The sequence below is a fragment of the Bison bison genome, unplaced genomic scaffold, assembly GCF_000754665.1.
Source record: "Bison bison bison isolate TAMUID 2011002044 unplaced genomic scaffold, Bison_UMD1.0 scf7180017864213, whole genome shotgun sequence".
Taxonomy (NCBI): domain Eukaryota; kingdom Metazoa; phylum Chordata; class Mammalia; order Artiodactyla; family Bovidae; genus Bison; species Bison bison.
The window spans coordinates 5,776,472-5,799,563 of NW_011494785.1; the positions used below are offsets into that span (position 1 = coordinate 5,776,472).

General features: G+C 47.3%; 2 protein-coding genes across 2 annotated transcripts in view; one reads left to right on the forward strand and one right to left on the reverse strand.

Annotated features, from left to right (window-relative positions):
- Positions 1–341: 341 nt before the first annotated feature.
- On the reverse strand, positions 342–16,386 carry ATP6V1E1 (ATPase, H+ transporting, lysosomal 31kDa, V1 subunit E1). The gene is made up of 10 exons (XM_010845058.1): positions 16,212–16,386; positions 14,651–14,716; positions 13,416–13,525; positions 12,969–13,035; positions 7,709–7,798; positions 6,872–6,940; positions 5,078–5,172; positions 4,039–4,126; positions 3,130–3,203; positions 342–1,013 (listed from the first exon to the last, which is right to left on the reverse strand). The coding sequence occupies exons 1-9, from the start codon at positions 16,242–16,244 to the stop codon at positions 3,141–3,143; spliced, it is 681 nt and encodes a 226-aa protein (XP_010843360.1). The 5' UTR covers positions 16,245–16,386; the 3' UTR covers positions 342–1,013; positions 3,130–3,140.
- A 6,619-nt stretch (positions 16,387–23,005) lies between these two features.
- Positions 23,006–23,092, forward strand: part of BCL2L13 (BCL2-like 13 (apoptosis facilitator)) — a 50,566-nt gene continuing 50,479 nt past the window's right edge. The window contains exon 1 of the mRNA XM_010845063.1: positions 23,006–23,092. The gene's annotated coding sequence lies outside the window, so the exon portion shown is untranslated.

Consider the following 23,092-nt stretch of genomic DNA (forward strand, 5'->3'; position numbering starts at 1 on the left):
ATAGAAAGGATATGTTCCGTTGTCAACCAGCAGACACATTCTCGGTTTTATTGAGGGTGAGTGACACTTGTGCGACCAAGGTGTTCAGCACGATGACCTGACAACCACAAACTGCAGCCTGATCACCACTGGGAACAGCCCTTGCTCGCAGTTACAAAAATGCTAAGAACATCTGGGATCTACTCTCAGCAACGTTCTCACACAGAACAGTGTTAACTGCAGTTGCCACACTGAGCACCACACCGCCAGGACATACTGACCTTGTAACTGCACGCTGGGGCCTCACCCAGTTCACTCAGTCTCCACCTCCCTCTGTGAACCACATATCCCCTCTTTTTTTCTGTGTTTGCATTTTTTAATAGATTCTGCATATCGGGGAAATCACAGAGTATGATTCTGTGTGACTTTTACTGTCTCTTCACTCATCCGTCCTGGACACTTTGCTTCCACACCTTGGCTACTGCTGTGGACACGGGTGCGTTTCCACTGGCAGTGCACTAGGGTTCTCTCCACGTTCTGATTTATGGCCAGTGTGACAGATGGAAGGTGATCTTAGTGGGTTCCCTGAGGACTAAGTGCATGCAGCGTTTTCTCCTGTGTTCTTTGCCCGTTGCGTCTGTGAATTCTCGTATTGGCCCCGTATCAGGTGTATGCTTGCAGTTGGCCCCTGCCCCACCACATTAAGTAGGCGGCCTTTTCATTGGGTGGCTGGTTTCCACCGCTGTGCGGGAGCTTTTGGTCTGATGTGGTCTCACTTGTTTCTTTTACCTTCTGTTGCATGTGCTTTAGGTTCCCGTGTCATGGAACTTTTCCTGCTGTTGGGAGTTTAATGCTCTCAGGTGCTCGATCCATCTGTATGAGTGGTGTAAGACAGCAGTCGAGCTCTTCTGCAAGTCAATGTCCAGTTTTCCCAGCACCGTTCACTAAGGAGCTGTCACTGCCACTGGTTCCCTCGTCAGGCATTAGTTGACTGTTTCTGGGCTGTGGGTCCATCCCGTCGATCTGTGTTTATGCTGAGGAATGGAAACAGATCAGCCGCAGGCACTGTCCAGTTCTGTCCACGCTCCCCGTTGCCCGGGGACAGTTCTTGGGGGTCGGCAAGGAAGGCCCTTGCTAGGGCTGTTGCGCTGTCCTGGCCTCAGCCTCCCTGGCAGTCTGTGTTCAGAGCTTGGTTTGTTTACCCAGCTGGGTGAGTGGCAGCCCATGGGGATCAGGCTGAATACCAAGGGAGGGTGGAGGGGCAGTGTGCTGGCCTGTGACAGGACACGACTCCAGCCCCCAGTGGCATCTGCAGTGGGAGCTGCCTGACAGGTGTGAGCTGCTGGGAGCTGAGCTGCGGGCACATGGGAGGTGCCTGAGATGCCACAGCAGGATGCTGGGCACTGCATGATCCTCTCTCCCTTCACGTGGGATCAGAACAGACTTCCCAGGTTGTCCCTAACTTGCTGGACTAGGATCCTGTCAGCCTCCAGGTCCAGCCCTTGATTTTGTGGTCAGCAAGCCCGCATCTGGCTGTGTTGCAGGCTCCGTAGCTGCTGCCACAAGTGATGCCTCTGGAAGGCTGGGGGCAGAGGGCTCTCCTGTCTCGGGCCACTCTGCCCCCCGAGCTGGGCCCTCAGACAGTGTGTCATTTTGTAAAGGAGGCCCCAAGAGGGGAAGGACCCCCGTGACAGACCCCACGGGGTGTTTATACAAGGAATCTGGGATGTCGTGTTGACAAAAGGGCGGGCAGACTAACTAGTGACTGTCTTTCGATAGTTTTGGAAACTCAAATCCAAACTTAGGCTGCAGTGAACAGCTACAGCGGCATCAGCGACTGTGCAGGTGAGGGTCCCTCCGTGCTGGTGGCACAGGCCCCACCCAGGAGTGGGGAGGGGGCATGGTGGGGCGGGGGCGGAACCCTGCCCTCAGGTTGGCCTTCCTGAAGGGCGCTGCTCACAGCCCATTCTTCAGGGTCGCCCGGGGCATCGGGGAGCACTGGGTGTGAGCAGCCGTCGTGGTCACCGCTTGCCCTCTCCCTCTCAGGCCCATCCCTGGGTGACCAGGCCCCCGGTGCTCAGGAGCCTGCCACCTGAACAGACAGGGTCGTCACTGCATCTCAACTGAGTCAGTTTGAGGATTTGCTATTGTTAATTCTGAGTAAATAACTTAGTTCATCCTAGCACTGATGTGGGGAAAAGCAGGATTGTATTTTAGTTCAAGAGGACCACGACAGCCGTCCCAAGGCTGGGGGTCCCCTGGCCCCACACCCTCCACCCGTGGAGCCCTGTGTGACGTGAAGACTGTGAGGAGACCGCGCGTCTTCCCAGCTGCGTCCATTTAGGACAAAGCTACACTTGAGTCAACTCAGGTCATCCTGAGGGTGGAGGACTGACTGACACCTTATCTTCAGGTCACACAGGGTTTTAAGTCTTGATGCACCAAACACACAGCAACTCCTCTCCCCGGGCCCGCGCCGCCACCTTCTCTGATGCTACCAAATCTAATACACCTTCCTTAATCAAGCCGTCAGCCCCTCCAGAGCCCCTTGTGGAGGGTGCCTCAGGGTGAGAGCTGGATGAAAAGGAGCAGAAGCAGAGGAAGAGGGAGGGAGCTGTCGGTGGCCCACCACTGCTGGGCTGTGGCTCCGGCATTCCAGATCGCCCAGTGGAGTCGCAGCCCTTGTGTAATAAACCACAGCGACATCCACCTCCACGTTGTGTTTTAATAAATAGAGCAGATTCATGGAATAGACCTTAAATCACATTTACAGACACTTCTAGGTCCAAACACGTAGGCGAGAAGCTGCTGCTGCCGGAAGGGATGAGGCCCACATGCACTTGAGGACTGAGTCTACCACCCCACCGCCTGTAGGCTGGATGGTGGAGCCCAGGACAGCAGCAGGTGCGGGACACGCACGCACCTGGCCCCGCAACTGCACGCTACAGAACGGCGGGAACTGTGCTACTTTGAGACAAGCTAGAGGAAGGTTTCCTAATGTACTAACTGAGACTCCCATCATTACCCATCAGTCGGAGAACATTAGCTACAGAAGAGCACCCACTGACAAATAAGGGCAGGGGACAGCAAAGAGGAAGCTATACAGGCCATCTCGTTTCTTCCAATGACGGGAGCGTCCTCGTCACGCACCTCCTGCTGGCTTAGTCCAAAAACTTCCTGTTGGCATTTGCACCAAACAAGGCTCCCCGCACTTCGGGCATCATCTGTGAAGAGTGGAGAACTTCTGTGAGGCAGTGCGGCCTGGCACGGACCCACCTGAGCCGCAGCCACAGGGCCAACCACTTATCCCAGCAGAGGCCGAGAGAGAGGTGACGATCACACCTCTGGGCTTCAGGCCACTGCTTAATGGGGACAAAGAGAAGCGACAGAAGTCACCACCATCCGGGGCTTCCGTCATGTTCTGACATGGGCAGAAGTGACGCTCTCTCAACAGAGCACCCACCCTGTGCCGAGTAGACAAGGCAGGCATGTGCTGAGGCCTCCAGTAGCAACTGGAAAACCCCAAGGGCCCAACCTCAGGACGGTGGCTGCCGTCCACGTGTGGTCAATGCAGCTCTGGAAAGGACGTTCAGTTTACCTAGTTTTACAAATTTACCCACGTGTGCCTGGTGGTCAAGCAGACCGCACTCCTGAAAAGGCCCCACACCGGGGACAACTCAACTTTCGCGACCGCTTTCTGCAAACACGGGAACCTAGCAGCAATTTCTCTAACAAGCGACTTGATTCCTGTCACTCGCTCAGGGGTGTGGGGTTCTAGGGCCTTCGTTAAGCAATTCCGTAGTAAAGCATCTCTTAAGCACCCCGATACAGCTCACACGTAGTGAGATCCTAGACAGACAAAGCCCTTGTTCTATCCCCAAGCCCACCCTCATATACATGGTATCATCTCAGCAAATGACACCAGATGTCCAAACCTCCATTCAAGAAAATGTCCCAAAACGTACAAAGAGCAACAAATCTCAAATACCAACGACACGTTCTCCACATCACCTCAAAGTAACCCCAGGCCAACTGACTGAGAAGTGTCCCCACACTCACCTGCTGGGCTATGAGGTCCAGCCGACTTTCGAGTGTGTTGGACACCTTGATCTTGCGGTCCCCGTTATAGATCTCAACACCGCCGGCTCTACAAAGAACAAGGTAAAGAACCATGTGTATAGATCTAAGGAAAACAGACCCGTGGTGCAGTTACCTTCTTCCTCTTGAGTAGAGGCCAATGAACATACACAATCAATTTGAAACTGTAACTCATCCCAAGTGACTATGTGCCAACCTCACTTGGTTAACTCCAACAACTTGCCCCTCCCTAACAGAACAAAAAGGGGAATTCTGTCCCCATTTGCCAATCAACAGTCCCAGTCCTCATCTGATCCAGGCTCCAGTCAGCTGTGAGCAAACCCCTCAGAGGTGAAGCGTCTCTGTTTAATTCTGGAGTAGGTGCTCTAACATCCAGGGTATGTACTGTTTGACTTTTCTAAGGGTCCAGACTCAAAACACCGTGAACAGTGGCCCTGACTGGAACCTGCTATTTACCAGACCTCAAACTGCTTGTCGGTTTTATCCCCTCCCGCCGCTAATTACCCATCAGCAGAGTGGCTTTGGATCCTGAGCCCTGGGTCAGCTCCGCATAGACGTTACCTCATGGCAGCTGCCAAGAGCTGGAAAGCTACAAGGAAAACAATGCCCTGGCCTCCCCGCCCAGGAGCTCCTGTGGCCAACCCCACTGCACCCAGCCGTCAGTAGAAGCACCAAGAATGCTCAGTCCACACCACGGAGTCCACCAGCCAGACATGAAAGTAGTTTCCTGGCCAGAGGGAGCCACCCCCTTTCTCAGCATCTAGTCACACGTGTACCGAGCTTCAACTTCTGGGTACAAAATCTGTTCTGCTGTTTGGCAGGATGAACCATAAGAATCTGGTTCACAAGAGGAGACCAACAGGAGCTGACAGGAGGCACAAATGAGCGGGGTTCCACTGCCCTCCAGCACACTGAGCCCAGCGGACACGAGGAAGGTCCAGCATGTGGCTGTTCATGCAGCCAGAGCCACTTGCATGTTAAAAGCAGAAGCACTCCTTACATCTCCTCAGGCAGGTAGGCCTCCTGGTCAATCTGGACATCAACGTCTCTTTTGGTTGCAACTTTGTACACAGGGATTGCTTTTTGCACTGCAGCCTGGAAAGACAAAAAACAGAGATGTCATCAAAAACTATGCAGGAACCACAGGAGATGTGGGTTCGATCCCTGGGTTGGGAAGATCCCCTGGAAGAGGAAACAGCAACCCACTCCAGTATTTGTGCCAGGACAATTTCATGAACAGAGGAGCCTGATGGGCTACAGTCCATGGAGTCACAAAGAGTCAGACACAAATAAGCAACTTGACCACACACACACAACAGTTATCCTCAAAACCAACAATCTATACAAGCAAAGATATTCCCACTTATTTTTAACAGTCAAATGGTAGAAACCACCCAGGTGTCTATAAACACAAATGAGTAAATAAAATGTGGTCCATAGATTCATCCTTAAAAAAGGAAATTCCAACTCTGGCTATACCATCAATGAACCTTGAAGACAATATGCCAAGTGAAGTAAGCCCATCACCAAAGGACAGGCTTGGTAGGATTCCTCTTACAGAGGCACTAGAGTAGCCGTGTGATACAGACAGGAGCAGGATGCGCCTGCCAGGGGCTCATGGAGTTGCTGTTCAGTTTGGAAGATGGAAAGTTCTGCAGAAGGAGGGTGGGGACAGTTGCAGAACAGCGAATGTACTTAAAGCACAGAACTGTATGCTTAAAACTGGTAACAATGGTAAATTTAATGCACTTTTTACCACATTTTAAAAAGGAGTGAGCTGGGGGAAGGGGTATAGGGTAGATGGAAGAGGTTCTAACCTGACTGAAGGTAGCACCAGGTGTGGGCTCCAGCAAGACACTAATAACATCATGACGGAACTTTAGTCTTTTTATGATCCTGTTACCAGTTGAACAGATGTACACATACACTGAATTCTTCCTATTCCTCAGGTCTCACACAGTGTCACCATGGAGAGCGGATGCCACTCTGGCAGCATCCGGCCCCAGCAGCTTCACAGCGACACCCACCAAGGTGCACTGCCCCACGTCTAGGTGGGCGGCCCAAGCCGGGCTCCGGGTCCCTGGCACAGCTCACTAGTTCACAGTGGAGATAAGAGTGAACACTGCTCCCCACCTGGCAGTCTGCTCTCCTAGGAGACAAGTGACCTGGGGCAGCCACAAACATACTGTGCGTTAAAATGTAGTCACTAAGGGACTAAGCTCTCTCAACCTCGCCTGACCGTAAGCTACAGGGAAGAACGACCTGAACAGAGTAGCTGGCACATAATCAGAGCTGGTGGTGGGGGGTGGGTCTACAACCTAAGGATCCTTCTGTTGCCCCCGTGTGCCTGCCAGGGCCTTGGTCCTCCCTGGGGCCAAGGTCTCCTCCCTTAAGAGAGAAGCTCCTCAACACTGGCCTCTGGCAGTGACTCTGTGTCATCACTTTGCTGGTACCTCCTGGCCTCCTCCAGGTGTAGGACAGTACTAAGTTAGCACCAAGCCCTGCTGCTCTGGGAGTATGCCACTTCTCTGTGGTCTTGCCTATCCTCGGCTCCAATCCAGTAGGTACCGTTCTTACTGAATTTTCAGATCATGGTATACAAGGTCTCCAGGAAGGGAGGAGGGTACTAACACAGCTGGCAGCTTGATTTCTTTGAGACAGTAAATCAGAGGCTTGGGTACACTGAAGTCAGAATCTCCAATGAGTGAAGACTTCTAGTCTCCATGGCTGAGCTGTCATTTCATACCCAACACATTGATCTTTAAAAAGAAAAAGGATTTTTTTCAAACTTTACCTTCACCAGAGGGAAATCCTGTTTCCTGCAGCGAACGATCATCCGGGGCTCCAGCAACTGGTACAAACCCTATTAAAGCACAGATGCAATCAGCACAAACTATAAAATAAAGCAACAGCAAACAGAATGTCTTTATAATTCTCTCAGAGTTGGGGGAAAAGTCCTAAGTTCCCCCAAAGAGGGCCTACACAGCACAATAAAATGGGAAGACTCTGGTGTCACAAACCAGATAAATATACCCAAATGCTCTAGTGATGGGAACAAAATACAGCTAAGTGAAAGTGAAGTCGCTCAGTCGTGTCTGACTCTCTGCGACCCTGTGGACTGTAGCCCACCAGGCTCCTCTGTCTATGGGATTCTCCAGGCAAGAATACTGGAGTGGGTTGCCATTTCCTTCTCCAGGGATCTTCCCAACCCAGGGATCGAACCCAGGTCTCCCATATTGCAGGCAGATCTTTAACCTCTGAGCCACCAGGGAAGCCCAAAATACAGCTAGGTTGAGGACAAATACTGTTTGTCCTGAGCAGGAAACATAGTTTATACAGCCTGTGGTCTAAACCTCAATACCTAAAACAAGCATTTCAGTGGTGAAACAAAATTAGGAAGGTTTATAGTTGGGGGTTACAGAGAACCATTAAAAAGGTATCAGTCTCATTCAACCTGCGAGATACCACCGTCCTCCCAAGCATCTCTTCCTCGACAAGGCAAAGAGCCAAGATGAGAACACGCAGGAGCTGTGTGTTCACAAGACGACGCAGGAGGGGCACAGCGGGCTTCTCACACTGTCGGTTCTGCAGGCGCGTGGCCATCTGTGGTACACCTGACCTACAGACTTACCTGGAGGACCAGTCCATCCAGCAGCACTTGGTACCTGGTTGTATCTTTTACCACTTTGCTGAGTCTCTGTTTTGCTTCATTTAGTAGGTCCTACAAAGGGTGGAAAACAAAAAAGTTGTCCAAGCACCTGGGTATTCCGCTCAGAACCCACACGGGGCTGGCCCAGCTTGTGTCCAATCAGTTCTCACTCTGTGGCGGTTTTCACTCCACAGACGTTCTCTGAGGTGCACAGTAAAGCAGATGCTGTGCTAAGGTCACAGATACACAGAAGCAGCGCCAGCTCAGCTCTCAGGGAGACAATGCTCTAGCGGAAGAGCCCTACCGACTGACACAAATGTGTGACACAGACTGGAAAAGCAAGTTGTAGCATTAAGACAGTCATTTAAGATGGTTCTATTTTTTATTTAGAAAAAAAGAGTCTCTGAACAGAGAACAAAGTGTCATCAATGTTTACCTGTAAAGAGGCTGGACTATCAATGATTTCAATTTTGTGTTAAGTTTGTATTTTCTAATCATCTGTAACAAACACTTCTTTAACAGAAACAGAAATCTCACATGGTTGCAAAGAACACACTGGAAATTACTCTGTAAGTGATAAGCGTATATTGGTTTACTGGCTAAAAGTGGACCCAGGCAGAGATAATACCCCTCAGTTCCACTGCTGTCCACCCAACACTGTCACGAACATTCCATCCCAAAAAGTTTCCCACGCATCTACTCTACTGAACACAATCTCTAGAACGATTGTGGGGGATTTAAAGAGGAGAGGGAAGCTACATGCTCACCTAGAGACCAATCAGAATTTGGGAAGTGAGGGTAGAGAGAAGGAAGTGGTTCTGTGAGTGAGTCACCCTTGACCCCACCACTTTCCAGGAACCACTGCCAAGCATTTTAAGCCTTCATAATCTAGGAAGCTCATGGCACACAGGTTTACAGCATTTGTGTTATACATCTGGCTGAAAGAAACTTAAGCCCCTCCTCACCAAGAGATCCCTCAAGCACGTTTCTTTATGCTAGAATTGACCATCCACACTGGTCAAGCAGGTAAGGGTGGAAAGGGGAGTTTGGAGACAGCCTTACATTATGAGAATCAAGTCAACCTCTAAATAGCAGTGCAGCTGTTTATAAAAATAACCCACTATGAAAAATCTGGAAATGGGTAAATGAGTCTTAACACCGCCCACAACTACAAGCAAGGGCACAGGAAGTTGGAAAAAACTGAACTCCAGATAAGAAAGCTAAAACCTAATGGAAATTGTGTCGTCCCCTATCTAGAGCATTCCTGTCCACTGAACAGACGTGCCCTACAGGTGAGGACGGTAAGTTACGAGCAGTGATGTTACTAGGCATCAATACTCCAGTGATACTGATTCTAAACTCAGCTTCTGGCTGCAGCCTGACGCCTCATGGAGAGAGGTGTAAGTCACTGTCTTTACCTCTCAGCCTACAGATCAGTACTTTGAGAGTTGTCCACCTGCACCTGCCTCTAGCTTCCTGAAGATTTAGGACCATGCTCCTAGAAATCAAGGAACTGAAACCTGATGATGACGACGACAACAGAACCATGTTTCCTTGGTCCTTCCACGTGTGAACAGTCAGCTGGCCGTCAATCCCAGCACCGGCAATCTCTACTTCAGGGACCAGCACGTCAGAATTTCTACAGGGTACTTGTGCTCTTTATCTCCCAACAACAGGAACAGTACCTTACAAGGTGTGAGGCTTAGAGAGTGACAGGAGAAGACTGTCACTGCCCTCTTCCGCATGAGGCACTATACAGGCACTTTTCCTACATGAACCTTCAGGTGTGTGCTTTCCCCATTCTACTAGAAACGAAAGGTTCAAAGAAGCTAACAAATGCACCCACCGAACAGCAGACAGTGGTGAAACAGAAACTCACACCTCACAGAGATCCCAAAAACGGGCTCTAACACTGGAAAGCGTCGGGGCAAGGCAGCGGGACAAGGTCAACAGTGAGAAGAACAACCAAAGGATGAAGCACTGCGGGCAGCAGAGCTTGCCTGTTTGCTGCCATGTCCTTCCATCTGTTTCCCCATCCTTTCCTAGCCAACTGCTTGACAAATCCCCTTCTTCAATAGTTTGATTCTATGCGCAAGCTGGAAAAATGAAGGTTTTAAAAGAGCAAACTGCACTGAAACATGGACATGTTGCCCTGCTCCCCATCATCTCATAGTTGGGGCTGGTTACTGGGGTTTGCTAAACCGAAAAGTCCCCCATGGCCCAGTGTTAGGCTGCAAAGGCCGAAGGAAACAAGTGCTTTAGAACAACTGAATTAGAGCAACATTTATTTTCGCAAAATTCTAATCAGCAAAACAAAAGCTCACAATGTGTTCTGAAACGCTGCACGTTACAGAATAACTGCATTTGGTATCTATCGAAATGCTAACAGCTCAACAAAACAAGAGAAAAATAAAGAGTTCTGTCCCTGGCTTCTTATTCTCCTTCCACATGACTGCTTCCCCATGTCCTTAGAATGTCTTATTTTCCTGGCTGTTAAGCTCAAGGCTTCTCAGGTGGTTGCCTGACAGTGGAATCCTACATCCACAATGGTGATGAGCTCATCCACACACAGACTGGGCTTGAGAGCTGTCTATATGCCAGCCCCAACCTCTCTCCTAAACTCACCTGGTCTTCTGAAGCCGTTCAAATGCCAAGATTCATCACATTCTCCACCTGCTGTTCCCCCTGTATTTACCAATACCTATCCAGGTGCCTTACCTGGTAAGAAAACCTTAAGTCTTTTTCGACTCCTCACAACCTGCAGTCACCAAGTCCTACAGACTCCAATCTTTAACAATCTGTGGACGAGGCCCTGGCCTTCTCTTAATGACCACTGCTGCCATTTGGTCTGGGCTTCTCTGCTTTTTGACCTTCAGATCCAAGTTAAGCCATAACCTCATTTTCTCTCCCTACATCACCAGTTCTCTTTCTCCAACACAAACCTAATCCTACAGCATGCTCCTTTAGATGCCCTGCAACAAGATTACTCTGGGCTGTTTATGCCCGATGAGGCCACCAAAATCTCTGGAAAATGGGGCCTGGAGTTTGCATTTTAACAAGGCCCTCCATGAGATCTCCATGCCTATTAAGGGTTAAGAGAAAAGGTAAAAGGATACTTTCCACACTCCTGAGTAGGCATCAAGTCTAACCAAACGCTGGTGTCTCTCTCCAGCCTCAGCTCCTATATTCCCTGCTCTTCTGGACAATTCCATTTCCTGCTCGTGTTGTCGATTCCTGGTTTTGGTTCATGCTGCTCTCTCCAATTCCGTCTCCAAGCTATGACTGACTTAATTCTTCATAGTCACCCTCAAAAGGCTGTAGTGCAGACACAGTCTTTTGTCTCGACTCCTACAGGACTGAGCAACACAAAACCCTGCAACCCACACAGTTGCCTCCCTCAAGGGAACCTAGCTAGGAAATGAAAACAGGTGAGTGAAAACTAAAAGATCAAGTTGGTACTGAAATCAGAAAGACATGTGGGTGTAAGAGTTTAAGAAGCAGATAAACTCTGGCTAGTTTGTGCTGCTGTGCTTGTGCTGTGCTTAGTCGTGTCCGACTCTTTGCGATTCCGTGGACTGTAGCCCGCCAGGCTCCTGTGTCCATGGGGATTCTGCAGACAAGAACACTGGAGTGGGTTGCCATGCCCTGTTCCAGGGGATCTTCCCAACCCAGGGATCGGATCCAGGTCTCCCACATTGCAGGCGGATTCTTTTACAGTCTGAGCCGCCAGGGAAGCCCCTGGCTACTCTGGGGTCTGTAATAGGTGTTAGGGGAGCTACTCTTCTCTCTACTGGAGCACACTTGTACTCACAATGCTGGGTGGGCTGCTGCTCTACGTCAGAGGATTCTGCTGTAGTTCCTGCTGTGTTGTTACAGTGTGTCCTCACACTTGAGACACCCTGGCAGACATTTCCATCTGGAAGCTTCCTGGCCCCTCTAAACAGGTCCAAAGTCAAAGTCATCTGATTGTTGTTCTTAAAAGAGTCCGCTCTCCTGACTTCCTATTTCATTAATAGAACCACCACTCTTCTAGGCAGCCAGGCCTGAAATTCAGGATTTTGTATCAGTCTTAAAGGAGGCAGCAGAAGATCAACCCGCAGCCAATGTCCAGAGTGTCCTCCTATAAAATGCATCCCCACTGACAACCCACTCAGTCCTTGCTGCCATCACACTAGTCATGTGACGAGACCAACATCTTAAGATATTTGTGTTTCTTTAGTCATCTAAGATGGTATGTCTTCTACTTAGTCAAGTTTTATATCTCCAGTTTTACAGCTTTTCCACATTGGGCCTATTCATTAACATTTATTCCTAATTAGTTACTGCTGGCATGTGGAAAAACTATCAATTTCTGTATATTCTCTTTGTAGCCAGTCACCATTTGAACTAATCACTAGTTCTTAGTGTTTTTTGGGTGTTGTATTTTTTAGTATATAATTGTAGCATCAAAACAGTATGTTTCTTCCTTCCCAATATTTATCTAACTTATCTCTCCATTTGTTAAGAAATCTAGGGCCTCCGCAACAACAATATGAGTAGCAGTGCATATAGAGGCGTCCGTGATTGGTTTCTGAATTTTCCTTTCTGGTCATGCCATGTGGTTCGCAGGTTCTTAGCTCCCCGACAGGAGACTGAACCCATGGCCCCTGCAGTGGAAGTCCGGAGACCTGACGACTGGACCCACAGGGAATTCCCTGGTTTCTGAATTAATTCAAATTCCTTCAGGCTGCCTGACCTAAGTGTATGTTCCTGCCCTGTCCTTTGGATGACAATACTCTGCAGACGGTTACGTGTCTAACCTCTTCCCTGTTAAATTTAGTCTACATACTTATGAACTTACATCATGAACCCTATATATGATATTCTTCATAAAATAAAGTGAAAACTTCAACACCCTTCTACTGAAAGTACTCAAAGGTTCCTCACGTGCACTCAGGGCCCCTATGTTACTCCATTCAGGCTTTCCAGCCTCAAGCCCCCATCACCCGCACTCTACGATCCTCCATCATGAGTTATGTGACCCAGAAGAGTCTATATGTTGTCAGAGCAGTGAGTCCTTGAAAATGGGACACATATCTTATTCATTTCTTTATTTATTACAATACCTACTGTACTGATTTGCTAACCAAAGGTTTTCTCTCTAAAAATCATTAATCAAGTCCTTAATCCAATATGAACTAGTGAATTCTCGATAATAGACAAACATTTTATAATACTATAACTAAAGGGACTAATTACTCACTGTGATAAGGTCATCTCTCGCTCTGAGGACTTTGAGCCTCGCTTGATTCATCAAATTGGACATCTGACTGCAAAAGGCATGGAAAAATATCATCACTAGAGCTGCAGAGAAAAAAATGTACACCCTTCTTCAGATACGCAAATACCTTTCTCTGTACGGACCCAAACAGAACTCCCTGAAATAATGCAGTGCTTTATACCCACCTATTCTCAAATATTACGAAATATTTATTGAGTGCTTACCAAGTGGCAAGACTTTATCAGTTATTTCAACTGTATATTTCAGTAATCCAGTGAGGCTTCCATGTTCCCAAGTGAGGAAAGGGAAGTTAAGCAGAGTGACCAAGGTTAGATAAGCAGTGAGTGGTCCAGATAAAACCAGAACCCGTATCTGCTGACCCCAGTGCACCTGCTGGACCCTCTCAGCCCAGTGATTTTCAAAGCTCACATTTTCTTCTGCTGCTCAATCTGCTTTTCTTTCTTCTCATAATATTCCATAATCTTCAGTCTTTGGGTTTGGACAAGACGACCTTTCTCAATGTTGAACTCTTCTTCTGCCTACCAAGAAATTAATTATTATTATTTCATTATACAGATTTGACAATTTTATTTTAAGCTGCTGGTGACCAGGGTATTTGCTTAAATTCACTTTATTCTATATCTAAAATGAAAAAGTGTTATGACTCATCTTCAAAGAGTACTCCTCATTCCTTTTGTTCAAAAGGAAAGATCAGTGATTTTTATCATAAATGAAGCCAGAGTAAAAATTTAATCAAGGATAATAGTACCCACAAACAAATTTACAAAGTATATAATCAGAAGATTCTGTATATGAAAAAGATACAGAATTTGGAGTTAGAAGATCTGAGTTACTGTCTAAAATATTTGGTCAAGTAATCTCAGTCTAAGTGTCTTCCCTTATAAAATAAAAATAGTATTCTTTCCTTGTCGTTCAAAATCTAACAGTCCTTTTAAAATGATCAACTATATAAATTTGAGTTATTAGTTTTTTTAGTGTTAATTATTGAGTAGTCACTTTTTTTTTAACCTTAAGTAAACTTTATTTTTTTTTTTGAGCAGTCACTTTTTACAAAGGCTATCTCAGTGTGTCAACTGTCTGTGATTTTCAGGCAGTAAGAAATTATGACTTTGGAAGTTAGCTAAAGTTACTCATTCAGATATTTAATGTTTTGCACAGCTACTGGAACCTTCATGTTCTAAAATAAATGCCTAACAGCTTATTACCACACCTATCACAGGAAATAAGTACAGATGATGGCGTCATATGAGATAAGACTACTTTAAAATAAAAATGCATTTAGCAGCTGAAACATTAAGTGCTAATATTTGTCCCAGAGAGAAATAAGGAAACTAGTTATACAAGAAACTGCAGCACTCAGATGGTCATCAAAACAATATTAAACATACAACAAGGATATAGTTTACAGCACAGGGAAATATAACCTTTATTTGTACTACTGGAGAATAAATTAAAAGAACAATGAAAATTAAGTATTAAATGGTATTTGATTATACCTAGAGAAAAGAACAATTTTACATAACATACAGACATACTATGCAACTCAAAATTGCTCTGTTAAGCAATGTTATTCAGTACTAATTAGGAAAGCAAGACCATATAAAACTCAGGTAACTGCTTTAACCTAGACAGTGGAATCTCACCTTTGCATCAATTTCTTCTGCTTTCTCATTGGCTTCTTGTTCAATAAAAGCCATCATGTGCTTAATCTAGAAGAACGAAAAGGTTATTTTTGAATGACAAGAAAATATATCTTTTCTGATTCATTCAATAATCATTTACTGAAGTGCATTTCCCTTCTCAGGTAATGTTGCAATGTTGTAACAAATCCAATATAGACTTTGAAAATGGTCCACATCCAAAAAAGACCCACAAACTCTTTAATAGGAAATAAATACAGTTTATAAATGCTAAAAGCCACTGGCCTCCAGAGGTAAACCCTGATTCAAACCTGCATTATCTGCCTTTATCACTCCTGCTGGACCCCCCGCTACTAGATCTGACTAGATCAGCACAGCCTAGAGCAAAACACTCATTTTAACCTCCATCTGAGAAGCCCGTTTACAGTCAACAGGAACATACCGTGCCTCTGGGAGTTCCGACAAGAGAAAGTCACCTGCTTCAGGACATTTAACTCCGCCCCTAAGACAGAAAAATCTGCCCTTAAATTACACTTTTCTTCTTCCTGCTAAATCTACTCGGTTTTACCCTTTTGCAGTCCGATTCCTTTAGAGATTTGCTGAAATAAACGACCATACTCCTCAGACAGGAAAAGCAACATGGACAAATACTTGAATACAGGTGGGGGAAGGAATCTGGACACCCAGGATTTCTACGCGTCTGGTCTGCGCTTGGTGCTCAGCCCGGTCACTGATGAGAATTACGGGGAGCGCAGGCGTCGCCCTGATGGAGACCCCGCGGAACGTGTAGGGGTACAGGCCATACATTTCTTCACTCTTAACCGTTTTACAGAAACAAAAGATGCCTTTGATTTTCACCACGGTTTTACCTTTATAAGGTATTCTTCCTGGGGAACCCTTAGTTCCCGCTCTATCCTAATCAGGGGTGAGAGGGCCGGGGCCGGGAGGTGACCACTACTAGGCAGTGTGGAGGGCACCGCGTCCTTTCCCACAGCGACGCTCGGACGCCGCACGGGCTGATGCTCACGCCCGCACGGCACCTTGTGAAGACGCCTTAAGCTTCCCCCCAGAGCTGTTCTTGCCGCCTTCTGTGATCAGCCGAAGATGCACTTAAAGGAGACACTCCGCCCTTCTGAGCGCTGATTAGATAACGAATAAAAGCAAAGACGTTTCCGAGGAAATGGAAATTTCCAAGGAAGAAACACCGAATTCCTCACGTAACAAGACTCACAAGACGGTGCGTAAGCGTTAGTCAGCGTTTTCCTACAAACTTCAGAAAGAAGGGGCCGACTTCCCTAAAAACTGTGGCCTGAGGATCCTTCCCCTAAGGCCGGGCCTAGACGCTCAACGCCCGCCCAGCCCGCGAACGAGGAGGCGCCGCGCCAGCGCCGCGACCCCAGGGCCAGCCCCGACCCGCACAGCCCCGCGGCACGCCCACCGCCGACGCCCGGCAGCTGAGGCAGGGCCCCAGGAAAGCAGGAGGCCTGGCCGACGAGGCCGCCGCGGGGCTTATCCAGGCCGGGGATGCGCCCGCCTGCCTCCTGGAGCCCAGCTTGGCGCTCACCTGCTTCTGCACGTCGGCATCGCTGAGGGCCATGGCGGCAAGCCGTGCGGCGGCGGACGATCGGCCGGAGGTAAGACCTAACACAGGAGACGGGAGAAAGGGAGACGAAAGCCGGCGAAGCTCCCCGCCTCCTCTGTTTTGTGAGCTCGACTTCCGGTTCCTGCGCAGGACGCCGGGCAGCCCAGCCAGTGGGGAGAGAGCAGCCCAGCCAGTGGGGAAAGAGAGCAACCCGGAAGTCCTGCCCCGCCCCCGTCGCCGACTCGTGACCCCTCATGGGTTTTTTCCCTAGTAGCCCGCTTGGGGGTCGGGTAGAAGGTTCGCCGTTAGGCGTCTGACTGCTGAGCATTGTCGACTGTGTTCTTTAAAAACGTTTATTTCTGCCAGCCAGAATTTATTTTACTGTCCTGGCCCTAATGGAAGCAAAAGTTTCAGTATTTTTACTAACAGGTTTTTAGAGGAGCTTTTTGGAGAAGGGAATGGCAACCCACCCCTGTATGCTTGCCTGCAGAATTCCATGGACAGAGAAGCCTGGAGGGCTATACAGTCCGTGGGATCGCAGAGTCAGACACGACTGAGTGACTAATACATACATGCACCCACAGAGGAGCTTTACATTTACAGAAAATTGAGAGCCCCTAAAAACTGCTTCCCGTAATAGAAGCCTTTTACCTTTCTGGGGTACATTATATAATTCATTAGCCAACGCTGATGTGTGGACAAAAGCCTACGGCTTAATCAATTTCCTTAGCTTCCCCTTGTTGCAGAATATTCAGCCTCTTCACCGGTGCCAGACTAAATCTCAGAGATAGTGTGGGTTTTTTTTTTTATTTTTTGCATGGAGTAAAAAACTATTTTTATTGCTTTGCTAGGAGAGGAGGAGGCCACAGCAGGCTAATGCCTTCAAAACTGTCTTGCCCTGGAGGGGGTAGTGAGTAGTCTTACAGTGTTCAAGGAGAAGCGTGTGATCAGCCCATGGACATTGTTTTGATTGGGTGAAGGCTGGAAGTCAGCATTATCAACCTTCTGGTTTCAACTGGTCTGGGGTCATTTAGAACTGGACATGAAACAAGACTGGTTCCAAATTGGGAAAGGAGTATGTCAAGGCTGCATATTGTCACCCTGCTTATTATTTAACTTACATGCAGAGTACATCATGCAAAATAAAGTATAAGCTGGAATCAAGATTGCCGTAAGTATCAATAACCTCAGATATGCAGATGATGCCACCCTTATGGCAGAAAGCAAAGAAGAACTAAAGAGCCTCTTGATGAAAGTGAAAGAGAGTGAGAGTGAAATGAGAATGAATGAGAGTGAAAAAGTTGGCTTAAAACTCAACATTCAAAAAAGGAAAATCATGGCATCTGGTCCCATCACTCCATGGCAAATAGATGGAGAAACAATGGAAACAGTGAGAGACTTTAATTTTCTTGGGTTCCAAAATCACTTCAGATAGTGACTGCAGCCATGAAATTAAAACATACTTGCTCCTTGGACGAAAAGCTATGACCAACCTAGACAGCACATTAAAAAGCAGAGACATTACTGTGCCGACAAAGGTCTGTCTGGTCAAAGCTGTGGTTTTTCCAGTAGTCCTGTATGGATGTGAGCATTGGACCATAAAGAAAGCTGAGTGCCAAAGAATTGATGCTTTTGAACTGCGGTATTGGAGAAGACTCTTGAGAGTCCCTTGGACTGCAAGATCAAAGTCAGTCCTAAATATTCATTGGAAGGACTGATGCTGAAGCTCCAATACTTTGGCCACCTGACTCGAAGAACTGACTCATTGGAAAAGACCCTGATGCTGGAAGGATTGAAGGCAGGAGGAGGAGGGGATGACAGAGGATGAGATGGTTGGATGGCATCACTGACTCAATGGAGATGAGTCTGAGTAAGCTCTGGGAGTTGGTGATGGACAGGGAAGCCTGGCATGCTGCAGCCCATGGGGTCACAGAGTCGTACTGGACTGAGCGACTGAACTGAACTTGGGTCAATGTGCTTGTGGGCATCATAGTGTTAACTTCTTCCACCTGGTGAGGGTCTCAGTATCTGCAAAACAGCTCAAAGGACAGCTCAGAATATTATCTATAGCTCTTAAAGAACTAAAGGTCCTTGACTTTGTCTAATGGCTGAAGTATTACTATTTTATCTTGCCTATTTTCCTTTCTTTCTGCATTTTCTCATTAAATTTTTTGAATTTATTTTTGAGCGTACTGGACCCTTGTTGCTACACGCACAGCGTCCCAGATGGCACTGGGGGTAAAGCCTCTCTCTGCCGGTGCAGGAAATGCAAGACCAGGTCAGGCTGAGATGGTCTTCACTCATTCGGATTACAGTCCCTCTTCCCATTTTTTTATTTTTGGCCACACCATGCAGGATGCAGAGCTTCCCTGACCAGGATGGAACCCATACTCCCTATAGTGGAAGCATGGAGTCCTAACCACTGGGCCTCCAGGGAAGTCCTCCTCCTGTTTTTTTTTTTACAATGCTGTGCAATTATGTGGCGCTGAGGAGTGAGAATAGCAAACTAACACATGTCCTGGGACTTCCACGGTGGTTCAGGGACTAAGACTCTGCACTCCCAATGAAGGGGGCCTGGGTTCGACCCCTGGTAAGGGAACTAGATCACACATGCTGCAGTAAAAAAAAAAAAAAAAATCCTGAGTGCCACAACCAAGACCAATCAAATAAATATTTAAAAAAACAAACAAAAAACTGCCGTTGCTGCTGCTAAGTCACTTCAGTCGTGTCCGACCCTGTGGGACCCCATAGACGGCAGCCCACCAGGCTCCCCTGTCCCTGGGATTCTCCAGGCAAGAACACTGGAATTCTTGGGTTGCCATTTCCTAAGTACCTGTCTAATCACGTATGAAATTAATGTCTGGGACAGATGTGACACTATCCAGATAAGTGTGCTTTTGTTTTTTGGAAAACAGTGTGCTGATTTTTATGATTTATTATTATTCTAAGACATTAAAAAATACAGAAAAGTACAAAGAATAATTCAAATGTACATGTACCACCATCCAGTTGAGAATCAGCATTTGTCACATTTGCCTTAGGGCTTCTCTTTTTAAATAAAAGATACAGATACACTTAGCATTCCCTTTGGTGCAGCTCCCCCTCTCCCCATAAGAACCAGGTAAAGTTCACAGAGTGAAGCAGAAATGAAAGTTACTAGGAGTAACACACCAAAATTAACTAGTTGGTGGTTTTCCAAATCCAATTTCCTCCTATATTAGCTTAGGTCTTGTGAAGAAGTTTTATTAAAACAACTTTTCAGACAAATTCCAAAAATCCCATTCCCAGATAAGCCTATTTATCTATGTGCTGTCTTGTCTGATTCTTTGTGGTCCTATAGCCTGCCAGGCTCCTCTGCCCATGGCATTAAGGCAAGAATACTGGAGTGGGTTGTCATTTCCTCCTCCAGGGGATTTTCCTGACCCAGGGGTTGAACCCACGTCTCTTTTGTCTCCTGCATTGGCAGGTGGGTTCTTTACCTTATGGCTTCACCCAAATTGCTGACCTAAATTCCTTTCAGGTTAGTCACTTAGAGATGGTTTACATGCTCCTTGTCTAACCTGCTTCCAAGCTAAGACCTCAGTCTGTGGTTTATCTGTAAATTGAGTCACCAGAATAAACAGACCAGTTTGTCTGCTGGGGAGGACACTCACAGAGAGAAACTAAGGTCATCTGTCTTTGAATGTTGAGGAATTAATTTTACAAAGAAAAAAATGATGGCAGAAAGTAGTGAAAGTCTAACTTAGGTGCTTACATTTTTGTGCCCCTTCCAACCAGTCATCCATCCGCATGGCACAAGTAATGACCTCTAATCACTCTCCAATTTATAACCTCCTGTGGCTCCCATGTGCTCTTGGGGAGCTGCCTGAACCGGCCCTGCCACCTCACTGATCTTATCACTCCCCTTCCCCTTCTCATCAGGTCAGAGCTTTACTGGTTTGTTCTCAAGCTTTTCACCTGAGAAAATCTTTTCCTGCACTTGCCCCTTGGCTTGTTTATCAGTCCCTTTCCATCAACACCCTCTCACCTTTTCTACTCCTGTCCCTTGTTTGTTTACTTCAGGATATACCACAATTATAAGCTTTTTTCCCCCCTTTTATTTCTATGTTTTATCTGGTTTTTCAACGAAAGTGTCAGCTTCACAACAGAGACGATGTCATGGTTTTTCCCAGCATCCAGCACACGGCCTGATAATAGTCGGCATTCAATAAACAACTGATGAACAAGAATAAAGTGAATGTAATTAGTTTAGATTTTATAATCACATCAGGCTACAGTCTAGGACTCTGTGTCACTTAAGATCTGTTGGGAAAAAACCCCCAAAACCTCTGAAAATCATGAACTGCTTGTGATTAAAGTAATTTCTGTAAAAGAATGACATTATTTTACCACTGTTTGCTGAAAAGACTACCCCTTCCCCCACTGGTCTCTGTTGCAAAGCAATGAAGGACCATTCTGACCTTTCAACTCCATTGGCCTATATGTTATCCTTGTATACATTCAAACACTTTTTTAGAAAAGGGGTGAAAACCAACCTTAAAGCTGAAAACAGTCCAAAATTTACCTAACCATATATTGAATTGGCAACCTGCCACACAGGATTATTTTACATGGCTTTTTTTTTAAATTTACATAGAATGAACTGCATATGATTTCAGACACAGGAGCAGTAAGTAGCAGCGAGCAGAAACAAAGTCTTAGTTTCCTAGACAGGGAGTCCTAACCACTGGACCACAGGAACTAACCAACTAGGTAAGAATGAATTCAGGGGAGGAAGAAGGTAAAAAGGAAAAGTTGATTGAAAAGAAAAGTACACAGGGTCAGAGAGAGAGTGACATGTCTTTGGTTAAGTTTAAATCCTTTATAAGGTGGCAGTTTTCTGGGTCTTTGTCTTCCCTCAGGCTGATCATCTCGTTTGTCCCCTCAGGTTGATTTGTCTCAGGACCCTCCCCTGGGGTTCGCACGCACACCTTGGGCAAGACTGATCTCAAAGTGAAGGCTTCTGGGAGAAGGAAGACTCATTATGGCCTAGAATTATCCCTTGACTTTTGACCCCAAGGAGCCTTTCTGGTGTTATCACTTGTCCCCAAAATACAGGGGGAGCAGAGATCTCTTAATCTGTTACTCAAACAGGGTTTTGCCCGTCTTTGTCCTTGCCATATTATCACCCTGACTATTGCTATGACTGCTGTTACTTCCATTTTGGAGGGCAAACAGGAGGCTGATTGTAAATTCCTCAATTGGAGCCCACCTATCTCGGTCTCAGGGAAGGCAAACAGGAGACTAGTTTTAAGTATGTAATTTGAAGCCCACTTCTTCCTGCCTCATGAAATGCAAATAGAAGGCCAGCTGTAAATGTCAAACCTGGAGCTCATCTATCTCCTACCTCACATAGACTTACGAAGTACAATTAGATGAGTCCTGACACCTGTGTGACCACCATACTATAAAGACTCTTTTCATCACCCTAGTGAAAGCTCTTTTCTAGTCAATCCCACACTCTGAGGCAACAGTGCTGATTTCTATAACCATTGATTAATTTTGCCTGTTCCTGAAATCCTTCTAAATGGAATCACAAAGTGTGTATACATTTTTAAGTCTTGCTTCTTCGACTCAATATAAACATTTTCAGATTAATCCATATTGTAACGTATCAGCGGTCCCTTTTTATCGCTGAGTAATTTCTGTACAATTCAAAAAGTCAACTTTTTAAAAATTAAGTCTAAGAGACCGTTAAAAGATTTAACAACCAAGCGCAATGCGTGATCCTGGCTTAAAAACCATAAGAGCCATTACTTGGACGATGGGGAAAATTTAACATAGCTCGATTAACAGGCACTACTAAGGAGTGATTTATATTTTTCTTAGCTAAGTCTTTTCTGGGCAAATCTATCCGATTTCACTGCCAAGGCACCACCACCCGAGTCAATCACGCCGGCCCCAAGCCTCCTAGGACACTAACTCCAACCCTCTTTCGGATTCCGCCACTCACCCTCCCATCAATTCAGGTTTTCATCACTTCTTTTTTCACAGCTTTATTGAGAAATATACTTCACATACACTTCACCTTTTTGAAGTCTACAACTGAATACAATTAAATGGCTTCAAGAGTATCCAGAGCTGCTCAACCACCAGCACAATCAACCGGAAAACATCTTCATCAGCATAGAAAGAACCCTCTGACCCCACTAGCAGGGACACTGCCCAAAGGCCTTCTATCCTTCGGCCCCTCCTCCGGGCCGTCAGGCGTGCAGACACAGTGGCTCCCTTAGATTCCCTCGCGGGGCGGGTGCCAAAGCGTGCCTTCGTTGCGGCGCTGAGTCGCCCCCACCGCCCCGCATCCGCAGTGATCCAGCTCCCCAGTGTTGCTGCGCCGGCGCTCCCAGGACCCGACACTCCGTCAGCCGGCTCGCCTACACACACTCACGCTGCGCCTGCAGCTGCTCCCGCAGGCTTTGCCCGCCTCCGTACCCACGACAGTGGGCCCATCCCAGTCAGCCCCCTTCTCAGCAGCCCGTGGCGGCCACCTCCGGCGGCGGAACCATAGAGCGGCTCCCCAAGTGGAGAGTAGGCCAGGAGAGAGTGGTCCTTCCGGGTCACGTCTGCGGGAAGAAGGGTGGTGCCTCCACCACAAAACCTCTGTGGTCCAGACTTCCGCTCTGGAGGGCACATCCGCCCCCTTGCGGCGCGCCCGCGCCCCGCCCCAACGCCGGCGGTGACGGAAGCACGCCGGGGTGACCTCACCCGCCAACATGGCGGCGGCGGTAGATTAGGGCAGCGGGTCGGAGCCGCCGCCGCCGCCGCCGCCGCCGCCGCGGGTTCGTGTGTGCAGCACCTGCCGCCGCCTCCTTCACCTCTTCGGG